The 22784-nt window shown below is 37.8% G+C and overlaps 1 protein-coding gene across 1 annotated transcript in view; it reads right to left on the bottom strand.

Annotated features, from left to right (window-relative positions):
• EXOC2 (exocyst complex component 2) overlaps positions 1 to 22784 on the bottom strand; it is a 239568-nt gene that overhangs the window by 90768 nt on the left and 126016 nt on the right. The window contains exons 20-21 of the mRNA XM_090269916.1: positions 18416 to 18482; positions 14289 to 14405 (exon numbers count right to left, since the gene is read on the bottom strand). Coding sequence (XP_090126042.1) covers positions 14289 to 14405; positions 18416 to 18482 — 184 coding nt within the window. The remainder of the gene's footprint in view (positions 1 to 14288; positions 14406 to 18415; positions 18483 to 22784) is intronic.

Below are 22784 nucleotides of genomic sequence, written 5' to 3'. Positions count from 1 at the left end.
AAGTACAGCAAAGGGAATAGAGTAGCCAAAGAACATATGTATATATACAGGACCCATGGACATGGCCAATGGTGTGGGGATTTCCTGAGGAAGTAGGAGGGTGCTGGGTGGACGGGGACAAAGAGGAAAAATTTGAGCCAACTGTAATAGCTTAAACAATAAAATATAATTTTTAAAAAAACAGCAAAACTGAAAGACATACATAATCTTTTCAAGCAAGGTAAGAATATTCACGAAAACTCTCCAGGTTTTCTGCAAAACAAGTTTCAACAAAGATAAAAACAATATTATTTGACTTCAGAAAAATTAAGGTCAAAATCTGTAACAAAGAAAACTCTCAATATGAAAAAAATTGCTCCCCCTATTTGGAAATTTAAAATTACACTTCTATATATCTTGTATGCAAAAAAAATCCCATAATATTAAAATTAGGAAGTACCAAACTAAAAACTAAAATACCGTATGTTAATACTGGACATAGCTAGAGAGATGAAGGGAAATTCATAGTATCAAATGTTCACATTAAAATGGCAGAAGGGAGAGTTGACTCCAGGTAGACTCTTGATGTAGCACCATGACAGGCATTGCTGCCACCTCCTTCTCCAATACCTGCTGCTTCCGGGCTACAGACTCCATTTCCCGACCCTGTTTGACCTCATCAAGCACATCAAGGACAACCACACCTACCTGGACTTAGGGTCAAGCTGAAGGCCTATGCAGACATGCTTTGCCTCTTTGCACAGCCGTAAGAAGGATCAAAACTAACTTCAAAACAAAAAACATCCAGAACTGCCAGAATATCAAACTGTATGGAAGTCAGACAATCAAGGACTTAAAGAAGTTATACTGTATTCATCCAGATGGGTAGAGATGGGGCAGAAATGGGGAACAGGAGTGGAGAGAATGTGCTGTGGCATTGGTCAGGTAGTGGAATGAACAGTCCCACATTCACAATGGATGAAAATCAGAGGAATACCTTGTTAGCTACTGATCCCAGCCCCAGGCCAGACTACGCAGCCCAGGGTTACAGTGCCAGGAAAAATAAAGCCTCATAACTGCTAGCTGTAAAAACCAGTGGTGGTTAGGGTGGTAGAAAAAACTACCACTTTCTTAGGAGAGTCTATTTACAGGGAATGCACAGGCCCAGAATATACACAAACCCTGCCACTCTGGGAACCACCACCAGGACAGCAGCTGCAGGGCTACCAGTCACATACAGAAAGTGGTTAAAGTGACTGGAAATGGGGCCAATGCCAGTCAAGCCTCCAGAGGTCAGGCAGCAGGTGGCATTATCCCCTCTACAATCCCTCCCCTCCCCTACATGGAGCTACAAAGCGGTGAAGCAAGTTGCCACAGCCTGGCGAATACCCAAGGCTTGGTCCATAGAACTTAACAGTTGTGCTAAGACAGGGAGTTGAAGCTGCTCTACCTAGTATATAGAAACAAACTCAGGGAGGCTTCAAAATTGAAGAGACAATGAAATTTCCCCCAAAAGAAGAACAGAAGATAACCTCAGAAAAAGCTAAGCAAAGCAGAGATAGCAAATCTATCAGATGCAGAGTACAAAACACTGGTAATCAGAATGTTCAGAGATATCACTGAATATGACAAAAGCATAAGGGGAGAAATGAAGGCTACACTAAATGAAATAAAAAAAAATATCCAAAGAAAACCAACAGTGAAGGGAAGAAAGGTGGGATTCAAATCAATGATTTGGAACATAAGGAAGAAATAAACATTCAACCAGAGCAAAATGAAAAAACAAGAATTCAAAACAAAATGGCAAATTTAAGAAGGCTCTGGGACATCTCCAAAAATGCCAACATCCGAATCATAGGGATGCCAGAAGAAGAGGAAGAACAAGAAACTGCCAACTAATCTTTTAAAATAATGAAAGAAAACTGCCCTAATTTGGCAAAGGAATTTGACATACAAGTCCAGGAAGCACAGAATCCCTAACAATTTGGACCCAAAGAGGACCACACCAAGATACATCATAATTAAAATGCAGAAAGTTAAAGATAAAAAGAAAACCTTAAAAGCAGCAAGAGAAAAGCAGAAAATTAGCTACAAAGGAGTTCCCATAAGAGTATCAGCTGATTTCTCAAAAGAAACTTTGCATGCAAGAAGTAGCTGGCAATAAGTATCCAAAGTGATAAACAGCAGGGACCTACAACCAAGATTACTCTATCCAGCATAGATATCATTTAGAATGGAAGGGCAGAAAAAGTGCTTCCCATACAAGGTAAAGCTAAAGGAGTTCATCATCAACCAAGCCCTTTTTTATTATATGAAATGTTAAAGGGGCTTATTTAAAAAAAAGATTAAAACTATGAATATTAAAATAATAACAAACTCACAACTATCAACAACTGAACCTAAGAAAAACAAAAACAAATTAAGCAAACAACTAGAAGAGGAACAGAATCCTAGATATGGAGATTATCTGGAGGGTTATCAAATGAGAGGGAGAAGGTGAAGAATGGGAGAAAAGGTACATGGATTAAGAAGCATAATTGATAGGTACAAAAGAGACAGGATGATGTTAAGAACAGTATAGGAAATGGAGAAGCCAAACAACTCATATGCATAACACATGGATATGAACTAAGGAGGAGATTGCTGAAGGGAAGAGGGGTACTGAGTGGAGGGGGAAAGGGGGAGAAATTGGGACAACTGTAATAGCATAATCAATAAAATATTTTAATAAAATGGCAGAAAAGTTTGAAACAAATAAGCTAAAAATAAATAAATAAATAAGCTAAGCATTGTAGTACTACAATAGGAAAAACAGAATTAAAGAGAGATCAGTAAAACCAAAAGCTGTTTCTTAAAAAGACTTTGGAAAGATTGATCAAGAAAAGACTGAAAATGTTAAGTAAGCAATCTTTAGTATAAGTAGGGCTCAAACTGAAGATGCAGTTGAGATTGGAATAATATGAAACTATTATAAAAATATCAGGCCCAATAAATTTGAACATTCAGACAAAACGAAGTCAAAGAAACATACAGTTGACCATACAACTAAAAAGAGAGAAAAAGCAAAACCTATATGGTTCTTTAAAGATTAAAGAAATTAGCCAGTTATTAAAAATCATCTCACAATGAAAATACCAAGCATTGAAGGTTTTACCAGAGAGTTCTTCTAGTCAAAGAACAAATAATTCCAATCTTACACAAACTTTTTCAGACAAAGAAAAAGAGACACTGTCAAGTTCATTTTATAAATAATTATAACCTACATACAATAACATGAGTAAACATCAAAACAACTTTGAGTAAATAGGAAATATAGAAAAATACCATGTAATCCCATTTATGCTATGTGATAGTCAAAAACAGGTAATATTCCTGGCTGGTGTAGCTCAGTGGACCAAGTGTTGCTGGTTCAATTCCCAGTCAGAGCACATGCCTGGGTTGTGAGCCAGGTCCCCAGTTGGGGGTGCATAAGATAAAACCATACACTGATGTTTTTCTCCTTCTCTTTCTCCATCCCTTCCCCAATCTCTAAAAATACATAAAATCTTTAAATTAAAAACAAACAAACAAACAGGTAGTATCAAACAATGTATTGTTTGAAAATCACAAGGTGCAGCAGTAACTCTATGGGGAAAGGAGTGTGATGCAAACAAATGATCAGGGCAAGCAGGGTTCTTGTAATGATGCTTTGTTTCTTCAGCTTGGTGGTGGGTTCACATGTCCATTGTATCATTCTTATATCTACATAAGATCTACTCTTTTGTAAGGATAAAATCCTTAATACAAAATATTTGAAAAAATTTATAGTCTAAAGCAGTACACCAGTATTAAACTAATCATAATGTAATGCGTAAAATGCTATTCCTGGGGTGTGAACAAAGCATCATAGGAAGATTAGTTGATTCATTTTGTACTTGGGAAGAACAGAGAGAGGCCATAAAAGTCTCTTTACAGGGTGAGATATCCGTATCTGAGATGGGCTTTGAAGGATGATCATCAAGATTTTGTTATGTTGTGACTGAGGAAAAGGCATTCCAGGCATATAGTATAACACAACCAATAGGTAAGTATTCTTAAAATAGAGCTTGGTAAGCTAATGTTGAATGAATGAATGAGCAGACAAATCATATAAAATGTTCAAGGAAAGATAAGTGGCTAGATGATAGGAAACTGGAGTAGGAGAGATGAATGACATGAGAGAATATTAAAACACTGGTCAAGCGTCAGCCTAAGGGATTTAGGTCTTATTCTTCAGACAGTGAGGGGCACTGAAATGTGGGAAGGAAGAATAATAATATAATCAGATCTGAATTTCTGAAAGCCCATGCTGGAAATGCCATAGATGATGAATTGGGGAGTGAAAGAATTTAGAGACTAAGCAAAGAATCTGGGAGGGAGGCTCATGCAATTTTGCACATTGGTGAAAAGGGACTGAGAGTTTGGACAGGAAGAGCAGAAGAGATAGGTGGAAACAGATTTAGAAGATGGGTCAAGGAGTGAACTGAGAAGACTCAGCATAAACCCACATGGAGGGTAGAGTCAAGAACAATTACCAGGTGCCTGTCTTACTGATTCAATGACTACTGACCAAGATTGAAAACATAAAGAAGAAGCTGATTTGAAGGAGGAAAGAAAATTATTTTGCTTTGGGCCTGCTGATCTGAAATCCCAGTAGAAACTTATAGTGAAGATATCTCATAGGAAATAGAACTGAATCCTAGGAACAATATGATAGCTAAAAATAAGTATTTTTGGAATCATGGGCATGGATAATAAATAAAGCAGCAAGAACAGATGAGATCTCCCAAGGAAAATGTGTAGAATGTGAAGAGGAAACAAAGTACAATCCAGAGAAGAGGAAAAGTAAAAGGAGGTTAAAGACAACTATTTAAGGAACAGAATTTTATCTGATCAGGTTCAAGGTTTTTGAATTAACAATCCCACATCCTACCTGACAGGTAAACTGATGGTTTCTACCTATTTGTTTTTTATACCTCCCTAACTTTCCAAAGAGACTTAGAGCTTTTCTGCATGTCTTAAACAATACCTTCAATGTGAAAGCTTTTATCCTTCCTTGCTTGGGGAAAGCTTTTCTGAATTACTTTCTTTTTGGAAAAGCGGTCCTTGAGTCATTACTACTGTATTACCATTTCACATCGGTATGTTTCTTTTATCCCTTTCAATTTACACAAAGAACATGAAGAAGTTAAATAGGATGAAAAATTAAGTTTAATATTTATTAGGCAGGGACACATCTGACCAATTTATAATTCCTGTCCATAAGATCTTAAACTCCCAAATGGATTAATTTACAACTAATATATTTTATAATAATAGGCTCTAAACAAAATTTAGTGTATTTATATTATGAAGAGACAGGGGAAATAAAACAAAGTGAGGACACAAGTTATAGTCATTCATGTTTGTGAATTCAAATGGTTTTAAATGAAATTTAAGAATTATATATAATTAAGATAAACAATCAAATGTTCTTTAAAACTGATTGCTATATGTAAAAGATCTTCCCTAAACATATTAAAGGAAGAAACTGCCCTCCCTTCAACCCCTATGTTGGAATAAAACCTCAATCAAGAATTTAATGACAAATTTGTTTAATGACTACAGTCTTGAATAAATTGAAAATTTGTAATTATACAAACTCTAAATTGGACGTTTGCTTTTCAAATAAAAACTAGCACAGGTTAAAATAGCATTTCATATATGTAAAAAAAAAAATCATCAGAATTATATAATTATAGCTACCACAATTTTCCTTTAGTGTATTTCCATGGGAACAATTTTTTTATTTATTTTAAGATAGATAGTGCTGGACCAAAAAGCATTCTTGACTTAGAAAGAGAAAACTTAACGTTGAGTCCTGCTTTCCTTTGCTACTTATACAGATCAAATTATTAACCTCTCTGAGCATCTTTCTGTATTAAAAAAATGGAGTTAATACCTTAATTACTTTACAAGGTTATTTGCATCAAATAAAATTATATATATGAAATCATTCTAGCTTTAAATGACCATTGGTCATTAAATTTAATAAACTTCTAAAGCATGGTTATTTATATACTATCCCTATATTTAAACTAATTCTACTTTGAAGATGAATAACAAGATTTAGAGAATTAGCAAGTGGTCACTTTCATCCTTCTGGTAAAAGTATCAATAAGAAAGCTGGAGGAAATATACCTAGATAAACCCTTTTCAAACCACCAGTTCACTCCTGAAAGAAGATCTGAGAGAATATCTAGTGTTCAGTGACACTAAATTATAAGGACACAGTGAACTATTATTCCAAAAGCAGAAACAGAACTAAAGAATGGAAGCCAGAGGTATCACACTACCTGACGTCAAATTATATACTACAGAGCTATGACAATCAAAACAACATAGTATTGGCAGAAAAACAGGCACAGAGACCAACAGAACAGAATTCAGAGCCCAGACACAAAACCACATGTATGGGGCAAATAATTATTTTAAAAAGGAGCGAAAAACATACAATGGAGCAAAGAAAGCCTCTTCAATAAATGGTACTGGGAAAACTGGAAAGTGACATGCAAAAGAATAAAACTAGATTACGGTTTGCCCCCATTTACAAAAATTAACTTAAAATGGATCAAAGACCGAAATATAAGATCTAAAACAATAAAGTACATAAAAGAAAATATATGTATTAAACTTATGGACCTGGGGATCACAGAGAACATTTTATGAATTTGACCCCATAGGCAAGAAAAGTAAAGGTAAAAGTAAATGAATGGGGCTATATCAAACTAAAAAGCTTCTGCACAGCAAAAGAAATCAACAACAAAACAAAAAGGCAACCACCAAAATGGGAGATAATATTTGCAAACAACAGCTCTGACAAAGGGTTATACCCAAAATATATAAAGAATTCATACAACTCAACAATAGGCAAGCAAACAATACAATTTAAAAAAATGGGCAGAGGATCTGAACAGACACCTCTCCCAAGAAGACATACAAATAGCCAACAGATATATGAAATAATGTTCAACTTCACTAGCTATCATGGAAATACAAATCAAAACTACAATGAGATACCACCTCATACCTGTTAGAATGACTATTATAAAAAAGACAAGTAATAAACAAGTGTTGGAGAGGGTATACAGAAAAAGGAACCCTCATTCACTGCTGGTAGGGATGTAAACTGGTACAACCACTTTGGAAAACAATATAGCAGTTCCTCAAAAAATTAAGAATAGAGTTACCATATGATCCAACAATCCCTCTTCTGGGTATCTAACAAAAAAACTCAAAAACATTTATTTGCAAAAATATATGCACCCCTATGTTTATTGCATAATTATTCTTGGTGGTCAAAACATGGGGACAAGCAAAGTGTTCTTCGATATATGACTGGATAAATAAGATGTGGTACAAGTCTATAATGGAATACTACTCAGCCACAAGAAAAGAATACTGCCATTTCTGACAACATATGTGGGCCTTTAGAATAAACGTCAGACAGAAAAAGCTAATAACTGTATGATTTCTCTCATATGTGGGATATAAAACTGAAAGAGTTTGGTGGTTCCCAGAGAAAAGAGGGGTGGGAAGGTAGTAAAGGGTAAAAGGAGACAAATATATAGTGGTGGAAGAGGATCTGACTTTGGGTGGTGGGCATATAAAGTAATATAGAGATCATGTATCATAGTAATGTAGACTTAAAACCCATATGATCCTATTAACCAATATCACCCCAATAAATTTAAATTTTAAAAAATGGATACCAAATTATTCATGTGATCTATGGGCCCCCATGATTTTTCTAGGATCATGCCTCTATAGTTATGTATCATTTGAAAATGAAAGTGTGAGAAACACTTAGCAGTTAACACCTTCTTTTCCCGTAATACAAAAATATTTTTTTATTTGGCTAATATCATAAAATTAATGTATTTACCCATAACAAGCAGAATCAAAAAGAAAAAGAATACTGTAATTTAAATCTAGTTTACTATTTACACAACTGAATAATTTTGAAATATTCACCAGTCAATTAAAAAAATTCCAAATTCTGGGACTTCTGGCCAAGGTGGAGGAGTAGGTAGACACGTTGTGTCTCGCTCACAACTAAAAAGGAATTTACAACCACTTCAAAAACTTAAAAACCCAGAAAGTAAAAACTACACGGAAATTCTACAAAGGAATAAAGAAGAATATTCAGCTAGAAAGGTAGGAGGGGTGGAGCCCAGACGGAGAGGTACGGGGATGTGACAGCAGCTGCAGGCGTGGTGCTTGGTGGGATGGCTGGCAGCAGGATTAGCGGCAGCGGGGTTGACTGCAGCAGCAGCAACAGCAGCAGTGTAACAGGGATGGTAACCATGGCAAAAAGCACAGTCATACATTTTAAACCTGGGAAGCGATCCCAGCCCCAGACCACACTGCACAACTGTGGTTCCAGCACCGGGGAAAATAGAGCCACATTGCTCCTGACTGTAAAAACCAGGGGGGGGGGGGGGGGGGGGAATTGGGGCAGAGGAAGAAACTACAAGTCTCAAAGCAGTGGGTGCAGGGCAAGCAGCACTGTTCCCTCTCAGTCCCCTCCCCTACATACTGTACCACAATGTGGTAAAATGGGTCACCAACACTGATGAATACATAAGGCTCTGCCCCTTAACGTAACAGGTGTGGCAGCTCTACCTAAGACACAGAGGCAAACACAGAAAGCTGTCAAGATGAGGAAACAGAGAAGTACAGCCCAAAAGAGGGGGCAGATCAAGTTTCCAGTGGGAGGACTAAGCGACAAGGAGATAGCCAACCTAAAAAATGAGGGGACAGTCAATTTAAAAAACGCACAGTTCAAAGTACTGGTGATAAAAGATCTCACAGACCTGACAGAAAAGATTAAGCATGACATGGGATAAATGAAGGCTATACTAAGGGAATGAAGGAAAATCCACATGAAACTAGTGGTAAATGAAAGAAAACCAGGGTTCAAATCAATGAATTGGAACATAAGGGAGAAACAAACAGTCAACCAGTACAAAAGGAGGAAACAAGAATTGAAAAAAATCAGGAGAGGCTTAGAAACCTCTAGGATAGCTTTAAACTTGCCAACATCCAAAACAAAGGGGTGACAGGAAGAGAAGAGGGAGACCAAGAAATTGAAAAATTATGTGAAAGAAGTAATGAAGGAAAACATCCCTAATTTGGGGAAGGAAATGGACATACAGGTCCAGGAAGCACAGAGAGTCCCAAACAAGCTAGACTGAAAGAAGACCACACAAGACACATCATAATTAAAATGCCAAAGGCTTAAAGATAAAGAAAGAATCTTAAAAGCAGCAAGAGAAAATAAGATAATTACCTATAAAGGGATACCTGTAAGACTATCAGCTGATTTCTCAAAAGAAATTCTGTAGGTGAAAAGGGACTGGCAGGAAATATTCCAAGTGATGAGAGGCAAGGACCTAAAACCAAGACTACTCTATCCAGCAAAGCTAACATTTAGAATGGAAGGGCAGATAAAGTGCTTCCCAGACAAGGTAAAGCTAAAGGAGTTCATCATCACCAAGCCATTATTATGTAAAATGTCAAAGGGATTTATGATAAAGAAGATCAAAATTATGAACATTAAAATGACAACAAAATCACAACTATCAACAACAGAATTAAAAAAATAAAAACAAGAACAAACTAAGCAGACAACCAGAGTGGGAACAGAATCATAGGTATGGGGAACATTGAGAAGGGTTTCAGCTGGGAGGGGGATAAAGGGGAAAAGGAGGGAAATGGAGGAGGAATTAAGAAGCAGAGTAGGAGCGGCAGAGAGTAGACAGGGGGATATTCAGAATAGTACACGAAAGGGTAAAGTCAAAGAGCTTATATGTATGACACATGGACATGGACTAAGAAGGCTGGGACTACTGGAGGGAGAGGGGCTGTTGGGAGGAGGAAAGCAAAGGGAAAAGAAATTGGGACAACTATAACAACATAATCAATGAAACACAGAAAACACAATTTCCAAATTCTGAATGTAAAAAGTAGGTCTACCACTTATTCTAAGTTGACCCTTCTCCCAAATCCTTCATGTCTCAAAATGATCTGGACAAAGACTAGGAAGAACATAAGCCTATTTCTATGTCACTTTCATTCTAACTCAATGATATAAACCACGACAACAGTTCCTACTTATAACTCTGTAAAAACCTAAAAAAAACCAAACTTAATGCTTCTTTTATATATATAATTCCTAATCATTTCATATATTTTTTAAATGATAAAAACTTCTCCTAAAAATATATTGATGTCATTATCGTTACTGCATAGAAACAAAGTGTCCCCTTTTTACTGCAAGAGAGCATCTTGCAGTTCTCAACACAAAAATTTCTGGAAATAAAGTTGACTTTTGGCCCTACAGTCTTTGGTCACATTTCTCATCAGAATGATTAATCTTTACTAAAAGCAGGAAAAGACAGAGCCACCCACTTTTACATTTTCATTCTTTGAAAAAAAAAAAAAATTCCAGTCTAGCTCATGAACTGGAACCATCATTTGTGAAAAGTATATAATCCATCAAGAGTATATTTTGATTGTAAGATTAACAAGATTATTATCTTTCTTATCCTTTGCACTGAGAAAAGTGTACTGACATTAAAAGTGGTTCTAGCTTAGTTTTACTTAGAAATCTGATAAACTTTTGCCCAGCAACCAACCAACCTTTAATAACTAAGTTACTTCATTTTTTCCCTTTCTGCTTACTTGGAAAAATATAAACAACAAAGTGTAACTTTTTAAAAAATCTTCCCCATTGATACAGAACTCATAATTGTTCAACCTTGCTACACCCATGGATTAGAGAGTGGAGAGTATGTGTTTTTCAGGTAAGATACTAAGTTTCCAACAGCTGTTGTAAGCCAGTCGTGTGTGCAAGAGGGTGTATGCCTGCGCGCAACCGAGCACCTGTCTGTCTGTTTAAGGAATAAAGCAAAAGGATCACTGTACGCATATGGAAAGGGAAAGAGGAAAAGGTATGATTAAGCAGAAAGAGAAACTTTCTGCAGGCTAAGGGCATACCCTGTTAGCTATAAGTAGTAGCTTTAATCTAAAAGGAGTCAAAGTTGAGGTGATTCTTAAAGTTGGGTTTTATGCCTTTCCATCGTTATTGTTTTTCCCTCACTTATGAACAGCTTAAGTGGGAAGTAAATCAGCTCTAACCTTGAGGAAACTTTGCTGTAGAGCAGTGGTTATCAACCTTCCTAATGCTGCGACCCTTATGTTGTGGTGACCCCCAACCATAAAATTATTTTTGTTGCTACTTCATAACTGTAATTTTGCTTTCATGAATTGTAATGTAAATATCTGATATGCAGGATGTATTTTTCATTGTTACAAATTGAACATAATTAAAGCCTAGTGATTAATCAAAAAACAATATATAATTATATGTGTTTTCCGATGGTCTTAGGCAACACCTGTGAAAGGGTCGTTCGACCCCCAAAGGGGTCACGAACCACAGGTTGAGAACCGCTGCTCTAGAGGAAAGAAGAAAGTATTAAATTAATTACTCAAGATGACTTAAGAGAAGGAAAGGAATCATTCAAAAATAGGGTGGGGGGAGTAAATATGGGTGTGAGGAGGGTAAATAGAGGTAATACTATAAGAAAGAAAAAGAGACTTCCAACCAAGATGGAGGCGTAGACAGACATGCTGCGTCTTACTCCACAACTAAGAAGGAGTACAACTACTTCAAAACTAGAAACAACCAGAAGTTCCAGAAAACAAAAATGCATGGAAGTCCAGCAAACAAAGATATAAAGAAGAAATACTCATCCAGACAGGTAGGAGGGGTGGCGCCAGGGCAGAGAGAACACGGTGTGGTAGTCACAGCAGTGGTAACAGCAGCAGGCAGAAAGAAAGCGCAATTACACATTTTAAAAAACGAGGAGGGACACCTGGGGACTGTTCCCAGCTCCTCACCAGACTGCACAGCTCACTGTCCCAGCGCCAGGAAAAATCAAGCCTCATTGCTTTTGACTGTGCAAACCACTGGGGGTTGGGACGGAGGCAGAAGCTCCCGGTCTCTCAGCAGAGTCCGCTTCTTTAAAGAGCCCCCACGGGACCTAGAACATCCGCAGACCCACCCACTCTGGGAACGAAGTCCAGGACAGCAGCTAGAGGGGCAAACATCTACAGACCCGCCCAATCTGGGGGCCACGGCCAGGGCAGCAGCTGCTGGGGCGCCAGTCTGGTGCGGAGGTGGGGGCGAGTGCTGGGGAGGCGGCATTGTTCCTTCTCAAACTGTTCCCCCACTTACAATGCCACAACGTGGTGAAACAGGTCGCCCATTACTGATGAATACCTAAGGCTCCGCCCCTTACAACATAGTAGGAGCGACAGCTCTCCCTGGGACAGGGAGGCAAACAAACACAGGAGACTTCTGGCCAAGATGGAGGCCTAGACTGATACGCTCTGTCTCCCTCCACAACTAAGAAGGAATACAACTACTGAAAAACCAGAAATAACCAGAAGTTCCAGAAAATAAATGGAAGTCCAACATATGAAGTTATGAAGAAGTGGTGCTTATCAGGACAGGTAGGAGGGGCGAAGCCGGGGAAGAGAGTTCAAGCTGTGCTACCCGTGGCTGCAGCAGTGACGGAGGCAGGACAGCAGTAAGCACAGACAACGTTGTTTAAGGGTAGGCGAGAAGCGCCTGGGGGCACCCTTGGCTGCAGAACAGACCCGTCAGCTTGCGATTCCTAAGCCGGGGAAGGCAGACCTCCATTGCCTTGGACTGTGAGGCCCGGAGAGGGTGGGGACGGAGAAGGAGGCTCCCAGTCTCTCAGCGGAGAATGAACGGCAGGAATCCATCTTGGACCCCCACCCCCACAGAAAATGCCACTGCGTGGTGAAATGGGTCGCCCAGTTGTGATGAGTGCAAGGCGCTCCACCTCCTATAGTGTAGGGGGTATGACAGCCCTGACCAGGAAGCAAAGGTAAACACAAAACGGTCAGGATGGCACAGATCATGATAGAGATCCCGGTGACACAGCTGACCAGACAGCAAATTTCTAATCTAACGAAGCAGTAGATAGAAAATCTTTCTGAGGCTCAGTTCAGACCTTTGGTTATAAAAATGCTTATAGCCCTAACAGATCTTAAACAAGACAGGGAAGGAATGAAGGATAGTTCTGCTGAAATGAACAAAAATACATATGAAACTAGTGGTGAGGGCAAGAAAACCAGGGATCAAATCAACAAATCGAAACATAGGGAAGGAACAGACAAACAGTGCAGAAAGAGAAAATGAGAAGTGAGGAAAATGAGGAGAGGCTCAGAAACTTAACGGACAGCTATAAGTGGGCCAACATTCAAATCATAGGGCTGCCAGAAGGTGAAGAAGAAGAACTAGAAATTGAAAAATTATGTGAAAAAATAATGAAACAGAACTCTCCCAACTTGGGGAAGGAAATAGACTTACAGGTCCAGGAAGCACAGAGAGTCCCAAAAAAGCTGGACCCAGGGAGAACCACATCAAGACACATTATAATCAAAATGTCAAAAATTAAGGATAAAGAGAGAATCTTAAAAGCAGCAAGAGAGAAGAAGAGAATTACGTACAAAGGGGTTCCAATAAGACTATAAACTGATTTCTCGAAAGAAACTCTGCAAGCAAGAAGGGACTGCCAAGAAATATTCAAAGTAATGAAAATCAAAAACCTACAACCACGATTACTCTATCCAGTGAAGCTGTCATTCAGAATAGAAGGGGAGAGAAAGTGCTTCCAGGACAAAGTAAAACTGAAGGAGTTCATCAGATCCAAACCACTGTTATATGAAATGTTAAAGGGAGTTGTTTAGGAGAAAGAGGATCAAAACTATGAACATTAAAATGAAAACTGTATCACAACAACCAACAACAGAAGCTAGGGGATTGAAACAAAGGAACCTAAGTAGGCAGCAAGAGTGGGAAAAGAATTATAGGTATGAGGAACATTTTGGAGGGAGGTCAGTGGGGTCGGGGAAGAGGGAAAGGGAGGGAGATGATACAGGAATTAAGAAGCACAGTAGGAGGGAGTGGAGTAGATAGGAAGATGCTCAGAAGAACTATATGCACAACCAATGGGCATGGATTAAGGGGGGGTGGACAACTGGAGGGAGGAGGGTCACTGGGTGGAAGGGAACAAAGGAAAAAGAAATTGGGACAACTGTAATAGCATAAACAATAAGGCATATTTAAAGAAAAAAAAGAAAGAGGGTGCTGAGAAAATAGTTTGGAAACTAAATTGATAAAATAACCAATTATCCATTTAACATAATTCATTTACCTGTGTTATTTTTTCTACTCCTTGGAAGTTATGCTTTTCAAAATGTTCTGCTATGTTTAGAAAGGTGTGATTTTCTAGGTAGCAGCAATTACTTAGGACAATCAAAAGTTGCTGTTCCTAAAAGCAAAACAAATTTTGAGAAAATTACATTTATAGTAACAAATTGAGAGCCTAACAAGTATCATTTATCACTTATTAAGTTTAATTATAATATCTGGTGTTCAGTATCAACACTCAACACTTTGGTGTTCTTTGGTTCCTTCTTTCCCAATATTAATACAGAAACATACAATTCTATAATTCTATTAATTGCTCGTTATTACATAATACACTATAGAATCAAGTAAAATTCACTTTGAAATTTAATAGTTATATAGAGAAACAGATTGTTGAAATACAGTTAACTAAGAAAATAGGCTAAGCTGTTGTGCTTATGAAAGGAGGTCTTGTTAATAGTTATTCTATTTAATTCTTTGTGAACAAAAAAAGATATAAAATATTTTAAAGGAATTCAGAAATTGTAGAAACTCTTAGAAAATAGCTTATAAGAGAATTATAATCCAATCCATATGATGGCCCCTTTAAAAATCTTGGACCTTCACATTAATTTTTATGTAGAATAGTCTCCCTCTTTTCAGGAATGAAGGCACAAGAGTGTAGGGAACTCTGCCCCAATGTCAGTAATAGACAAGACTAGAATGTTCTGTACTCTTCAGAGTTCTAGCTAATTAAAGTAATTTCTCATCAAAATTACAGACCCCAATGGTGATAAATAAAACATCTTTTACAGTTCAGGACTATTTTTGTAAATAGAATTCCAGGAATGGCATTTGTCACTGCTATTGTGGCTCACGGAAAGCACTTTCCCTGTGCTCTCTCAGGTGTAAGACCATTCTCTGGAATAAATGTTGACTAATTTAGGGCCTTAGTTTAAGATCCTTGACTAAAAACTAAGGCAAAAACCACTTTCCAGGAAAAGTTCTCACCCACATTTGTTTACTGTTTCATATATAAATCATAATAACATATTAAAGTCAATATGATAATATGGAAATAAATAGGTCCCATTCCTTTGAGGTATTCAAACCACAGATAAAATACACTCTTTAAACTCAATTTCCAAGCACAGATTATATTTCCTAACAATTTCATTTAGCCCCAGCAACTTTTTAAAAACTTTATAAATTTAAAAGTATTTAATATTTATTATGTTCATATATTTAATATGTTCCAATCTTTATTTCTGGCAGAATGTAGTCTACTCAATGCCTTTTTTGGTTGTCAACAAATATAATTAAAAGGCCAACGAATTATTAAGGTACCTTCAAGCAAATGAAACATTTGTTGATAGCCCTGATAACCTATGGATGGGAAATGGAGTACAGAACAAGGTAAAGAGGGATGGTATATATGCTCCTCCTCCACACTTTGAGTTTAAATGGCAACTAAAATCAGAAAGAGAGCAGTGAACAGCACTGGAAAGGTGCACAGGTGAGACTGAGGGTTGGGAGGCCATATTCCCTCTTGCCCCAGACCTAGTGTTATCCTTATGTGATCCTTGTAAAGCACATGAAATAAAGTAAACAATGTCTCACTAGCCACTTTAAACAAGCTGTGTTCTTTGAAATTCTCATCTGGACTTAATTGCCTTATCCTTTCAAACTCTTCCCTCCACCTGAGCCTGCTGCATCTTCTGACCCCTATTAAATAACTCTCTTTAGTTGAAGGAAAATGGTTCTTCCCAAAAAATGAAAAAACTTTTTGGGTGATTTAAAGTCTTATCTATAATAAGTTTCCCCCCCTCAAATCTAACCGATCAGAAGAAATAAAAGTAGGAAGAACAACTGAATAATACAATCAAATAACTGAATTCTTATTAACACAATCAAATAATCAAAAGCTTATTAACAACTTAGATGAATATATGTGTTTGAAAATAATAACCCAACCTATGAAAGGTAGAGCCTGCAGATTAAGGACTATAGCCCTATGTATTATTTCAATTATTCCTCATCAGTCTCCGAGGAATAGGCATGACCATTCCAACTTTGTCCAGGAGAAAACTGGACACCTTCAGTGATATACCCAAAGTTATTCAATTAGTAAGAAGCAGACCATGAAAAAACAGAGCCTGCTCACTTCAAACCTAGACCTCTTTCTACCATAATTGCCTCTGCTGGGTAATAGAACAAGACCTTAAGAAGATCTCAATAATCTAGAGCAAATCTAACAAGATACCACGGGGGAAGGGGAGAACTAAGCAGATGAATTTGGTACGAAATACATAATTTTTAGAGAGTAAAATTGAAGAGATACGGTCCTGTGAGTAGCAGAAGCAAATATAAAATGTGGGGTTTTGGTTCACAGTTAATTACTGCTCAATGTAAGTCAACAGAGAGATTTAACTCAATGTGCACTTCCAGCTGCTTCCCAGTAGTCAGGGTCACATCGGGTTCTTGTGTCCACTCTTGAAGATGGACCAAAGTATAAACTCAGAGGAGAACTACCACATCAAGTGACTGACTACAAGCACAGGAACTTGGAGACGTCTATATGATTTAGAGTATTAGTTAGGAGAAGAGAAGATTTTAAGGACACAGCAGCTATTTCCAAACACTGGAAAATTATCATGTAGAAATTAGCTTGTTCTAAAAGACAGAAAAAAGCATAGTTGGTCAAATGGCCGGCAAGGCCTTTCTCAATTTAGGAGGATCTTTCCTCCATGTCCTTTTCTAGCCCTCTTTCTATGTTCACAATGGAAAGAATGGCTTAAACTCTCCATATCAACTTCCACAGCTCCTATTCACTCTTGTCCTGCAGATTGCTTAGTTAGGAACTCATATTTATAAATATAATAATTATGGAAATGATATAGGGCAGAAAATTTAGGTCGTATGTTTTCTTTCTTGAGCGATACTCATACCCCCTCCTTACACAACACACACACACACATCCTTCAAGCTAATGACAAACCAGAGATTTTTTTTCTTTTTTCTTTTTCGCAGCAATATCAGTTTTATTGGTCTGTGACTGGAATATTACTGTATGTTAACTACACAGGGGAACGCTTGAGACAGTTATGGGTACCTATCGCAGTAGCTCTTCTCCCTTCTTCCTAATAGGATCCATACTGTTCAGGGGATGTTTGGCTCTTCTTCCTGATCCCAAAGATGGATCTTGAATCATGAAAGTCAGTAGTTCTTAACTGAAGTGCTTTAGAAATCCCTGAAGGGCTTAGTTATCACAAATACTAGGAGATACTAGACGTGTTTACTGGGCAAGGGCCAACAACAGATGCTAAGTATCTAACAATACACCACAAAAGAATCCGTCATGAAGAATTACTGCATATTCCACAAGGTCCCCACCAACTGTTCAAGTGGCTAAGAACTGGAGCCTAGAATTATTTATTTATTGCGAATCTCAAAAACTATATACATGGGTGTTCATGAACAACTTTCCATGAATGTAATTATCATGTAAACAATATCCTTCACATTTGAGCATTATACTGAATTTCATTTCGAGATATCACCATGAAATAAAAGGAGGTATTACCTCTCATGGGATCTATTTGTTTTTAAGATAGCTGGAGTTTGGATTTCAACAGCTAAATTTATACAATTGATAAAGTGTGTGAATCATCCCTAAATACATATGTTTGTTAAAAGTGTATGTGCATATATATATAGTGTGTGTGTGTGTGTGTGTGTGTGTGTGTGTGTGTTTGGCTTTGGCTTTGCCATAGAACTTTGTGTTCAAATAAAATGCTATTAGAGAACTTACAGAAATAAGAGAAAAGCAGAGCTTCTTTGGTTAAAGAGGAAAAATGTGGAGGAATTCTCAAACACCAAGGAACTACTAGGATACCTAGTTCACACTCAAGAAGCTGCATGATGGAGAGAGTAAATGGAACTAGTTAAATTGCAGATTCAGCTAAAAAGATTTTAAGTGAAGAATTATATTTTTATTAACATTTTCACAAAATAAAACACAACTCCAAAGTACACAGTAGTAAGTTACAGCACTAATATACTGGTTAATTTAGATAGATTTCTGAAGATCATTATATTTTAAAATGACATGTTTTATTCTCTGTCATCTTAATTATTTATCATCTTACTTACAGAAGTCAAACTGAAGTCTTCATGAATACTTCCAAACAGATCAGGAGAAGAAACATCAATGGAAAGACTGAATATAATAGCAAGAAAAAGAACAATCAAAACACTAATATAAAAATGCTCATATACAGTTATATGTCAACTATATCAATAAAAACATGCAATGGGCCTTATATTAATTTGACTTTAAAATATTTTGGTCAGTTCTCTGGGTAGTGAGAGTCAAAATGACAGCGTAGGTAGATCCTAAGCTAACCTCCTCTCATGGACACAACAAACACAGGAGTGTCAGCAGTAATTACAGTGCAACTACAAAAATGAAGTGTGCACACAACCCACACTGGGGCATTCCTGGAGCATCTGGCTCTGGTCACAAGGGAGAATTGCACCACTGGGCCCCAAAGGTCACCTTCTACATAAGGCCACTCTTTCAAGGCTGACAGATGTAGCTGATTTATCTAATACACGGAAATAAACACAGAAAGAGGCAAAATGAGGAGACAGAGGAATATGTTCCAAACAAAAAAAGGACAAAACCCCAGAAAAAAAATACTAAATGAAATGGAGAAAAGCAATCTATCAAACAGAATCCAAAGCAGTGGTTATAGAAATGCCTAATGAACTGGGGAGAGGAATGGATGAACTCAGTGAAAACTTCAACAAAGAGATAGAAAAAAAAATCAGAATTAAGAATAACTAAAATGAAAAAATATATACACTAGAGGAAATCAACATCAGATTAGATGCTGCAAAACAAAGTAGTACAAAAATCAGCTAGTCACAACAGCAAAAAGAAAAAGGTTTAATGGATCTCTGGGACATCATCATGCACACTAACACTTGCAACGTGAAGAAGTGAAGAAAAAATAACCCTTTTGCATTGTTGGTGGGATTATAAATTGGTGCAGCCACTATAAAAAACAGTACAGAGGTTCCTCAAAAAATTAAAAATAAAATTGCCATACTACCCAAACTTCCACTCATGGGTATTTATCGAAAAGAAAATAAACGAAAAGAAAATACCAGTAACACTAATACTCTCCCTTGTTCATTGCAGCATTATTTACAATAGCCAAGTCACCGGCAGCCGTCCGTCTCGAGAGACGATGGTGTAGCTTCTTAAGAGTCTATCTGCACCGCCGAGAATGGCTGTGCAGTCCGACTCGGGAGTGACACGGTATCTGTCTCCTCCCGTGTTGAATCGACATCTTGCGATGACGCTGGAGTGTCCTCTCCAGTGAAGCTGAAGCTACAGAGCCTGGGCAGGGTGATATGGAGGGTCTGCTGTTGCCCATGCAGCAGACCCCCCTCTCTTCGCAGCTGAAGGGTCCAAGGGAAAGACGAGTCAATACAGCTTGGCTTCAGGTGCGCCGCAGGAGTTGCCGGTGTTGACTACAGCGTCAAACCGCCTTAGGGACTCCGGCTCCGGATTTTCTGTCGGGGTTTACTCCCTTAGCCTTTCCCCTGAAGAGGTATGCCGCAAGGCAGCGGAGGTTTTTTGGAGTCAGAGTTTTCCTTCTCTGATGTGCCCTGACTGGAAGATCGAACCAGCGACACTTAGCTCGCAGGCCGACACTCAATCCACTGAGCCAAACCAGCCAGGGTACAATAGCCAAGTAACAGAAGCAATCTAGGTATCTATGAATGAATGAATGGATAAGGATGATATGTGAAAAACACACACAGGAGTATTACTCGCCACAGAAGGGTTAATTTTTGCCATTTACAACAATATGGATAGACCTAGAAGGTACTGTGCTATGTGAAATAAATCAAAGAAAGACAAATACCATATGACTTTACATATGTGTGGAATGTAAAAAAAAAAAAAAAAATCCAATGAACAAAAAAAAAAACAGAAACAGACTCGTAGATACAAACTGCTGTCAGAGGGGAAGGAGGTGAGGGAAAAAGGCAAAGGGGATCAAGAGGTATAAACTCTTAGTTATACAATAAATAAGTCACAGAGATATATCGTCGTCGTCGGCAGCCGTCCGTCTCGAGAGACGATGGTGTAGCTTCTTAAGAGTCTATCTGCACCGCCGAGAATGGTTGTGCAGTCCGACTCGGGAGTGACACGGTATCTGTCTCCTCCCGTGTTGAATCGACATCTTGCGATGACGCTGGAGTGTCCTCTCCAGTGAAGCTGAAGCTACAGAGCCTCGAGAGACGATGGTGTAGCTTCTTAAGAGTCTATCTGCACCGCCGAGAATGGCTGTGCAGTCCGACTCGGGAGTGACACGGTATCTGTCTCCTCCCGTGTTGAATCGACATCTTGCGATGACGCTGGAGTGTCCTCTCCAGTGAAGCTGAAGCTACAGAGCCTGGGCAGGGTGATATGGAGGGTCTGCTGTTGCCCATGCAGCAGACCCCCCCTCTCTTCGCAGCTGAAGGATCCAAGGGAAAGACGGAGTCAATACAGCTTGGCTTCAGGTGCGCCGCAGGAGTTGCCGGTGTTGACTACAACGTCAAACCGCCTTAGGGACTCCGGCTCCGGATTTTCTGTCGGGGTTTACTCCCTTAGCCTTTCCCCTGAAGAGGTATGCCGCAAGGCAGCGGAGGTTTTTTGGAGTCAGAGTTTTCCTTCTCTGATGTGCCCTGACTGGAAGATCGAACCAGCGACACTTAGCTCGCAGGCCGACGCTCAATCCACTGAGCCAAACCAGCCAGGGTCCACAGAGATATAATGCAAAGTATAATATAACAACTTTGTATGGAGAAGATGGTTACTAGAATTATCATGGTGATCACTTCATAAGGCATACAAATGTTGAATCATTATGTTATATACCTGAATTTAACATAATATTTTATGTCAAGATACTTTTAAAAAGTATGTATTTTGGTCAAAATCATATAACTTACTATTTAACCATTGATAGCTCAAAGTAGACACTACAAATTATCTATTAACATAGGCCATATGAAATCTGCTTTTTGGTCTTTCCAAATTTAAAATTAAATTTAAAAACAAATCGCCAAGGAAGAAATTGCCAACTAATTTAATTTCTAGGGATAGACCTACCTACATGACTGAAATGATTTTGAGTATCAGAATCTCCACATGACTTTTCCAAGATTACCTCCACAGTTAACCATTTACAAGTGAGTTGAGTTAGGAAATTAGTTAATAGCTTACAAGTGAACAGATAATTAAGACTGTGGAGGAGGGAATACCATAAATCCACTCATTAATTTAAAGATATAACAGAATCATAATATGTATACACCTCAGCAGGAATTCCTTTCTTTAAACCTAATTAGCAGAGATCTTAGAATTCATATGGAAGCCTTACAGATGAAAATATCAAATAATATTTTAAAAAAGCAACAAAAAAATACCAATCTGAAAAATATTAACCATTTGAGTGCCAACGTCGCTGTGAGCAACTTTTTTTCCGATGGCTATAAATGTAAATAACAATGGAATAATTCGTATTTTATGTTTTGTTCTCTCTTTTTGTACCTCAGGTTATATATTGATATAACTTTTTCTCAAGTTGACCCAAATTTCAAATTACGCATGGCACTCGAAGGGTTAAAAGAATAAACTAATGATAATGAAAATAACACAAACTGATAGAAAATATAAATGAATGAATGAAACAATATAAAGTTCAGAGATACAATGCACTACATATTAGAATTCAGTAATGTATGAAACAAAAAAAAGTAAAACAACAGGAAGGAAAGATTTATTTAATCAATAGTATCAGGGAACTGATTAACAATACAGCTTCCTGGTGGATTAATGTGTTAAACACACAAAATCAAATTAAGCAACAACTAGAAGAATTAAGTATTTACTAGGTCTCAGAGAAGTGATAGAGACAAAAACCAACATCAAGAGACAGACAAATAAGAAAAACTTCTCAATTTTTCAGTTACGAATTTAATGGGCATTTACTTCAGTACTTTGTGTGTCAAAGCATACATCCCAGGTGCACAAAAGTTATAAGTGCCAATGTCACTCAGAAAAATTAGATTTAAAAAAAATTCTACAGCCCTGGCTGGTGTGGCTCAGTGGATTGAGTGCCAGCCTGTGAAACATAAAGGACTGCTGGTTCAATTCCCAGTCAGGGCACATGCCTGGGTTGCGGGCCAGGTTCCCAGCTGTGGTCATGCCAGAGGCAACCACACATTGATGTTTCTCTCCCTCTCTCTAAAAATAAAGAAATAAAATAGAAAAAAAATCCTACAGAACTTTATTATAAAATGATTATCACATGGATTTGTAAATATCAAGAATCAAGGTTTCTCCTCTGCAGCTCAAATAAGCCAAACCCAGAATTAATCCCACTAACATAATTAATATTTAATAAGAGTATTAGTGAAATCCTGTATACCAGAATTATTAAAGTTAACACAGAGG

The sequence above is a fragment of the Furipterus horrens genome, unplaced genomic scaffold (assembly GCF_987537825.1).
Source record: "Furipterus horrens unplaced genomic scaffold, mFurHor1.1.pri manual_scaffold_3, whole genome shotgun sequence".
In the NCBI taxonomy this organism is placed as follows: domain Eukaryota; kingdom Metazoa; phylum Chordata; class Mammalia; order Chiroptera; family Furipteridae; genus Furipterus; species Furipterus horrens.
The sequence above is the reverse complement of the archived record's forward strand: the minus strand, read 5'-3'. Positions and strand labels throughout refer to the sequence as shown.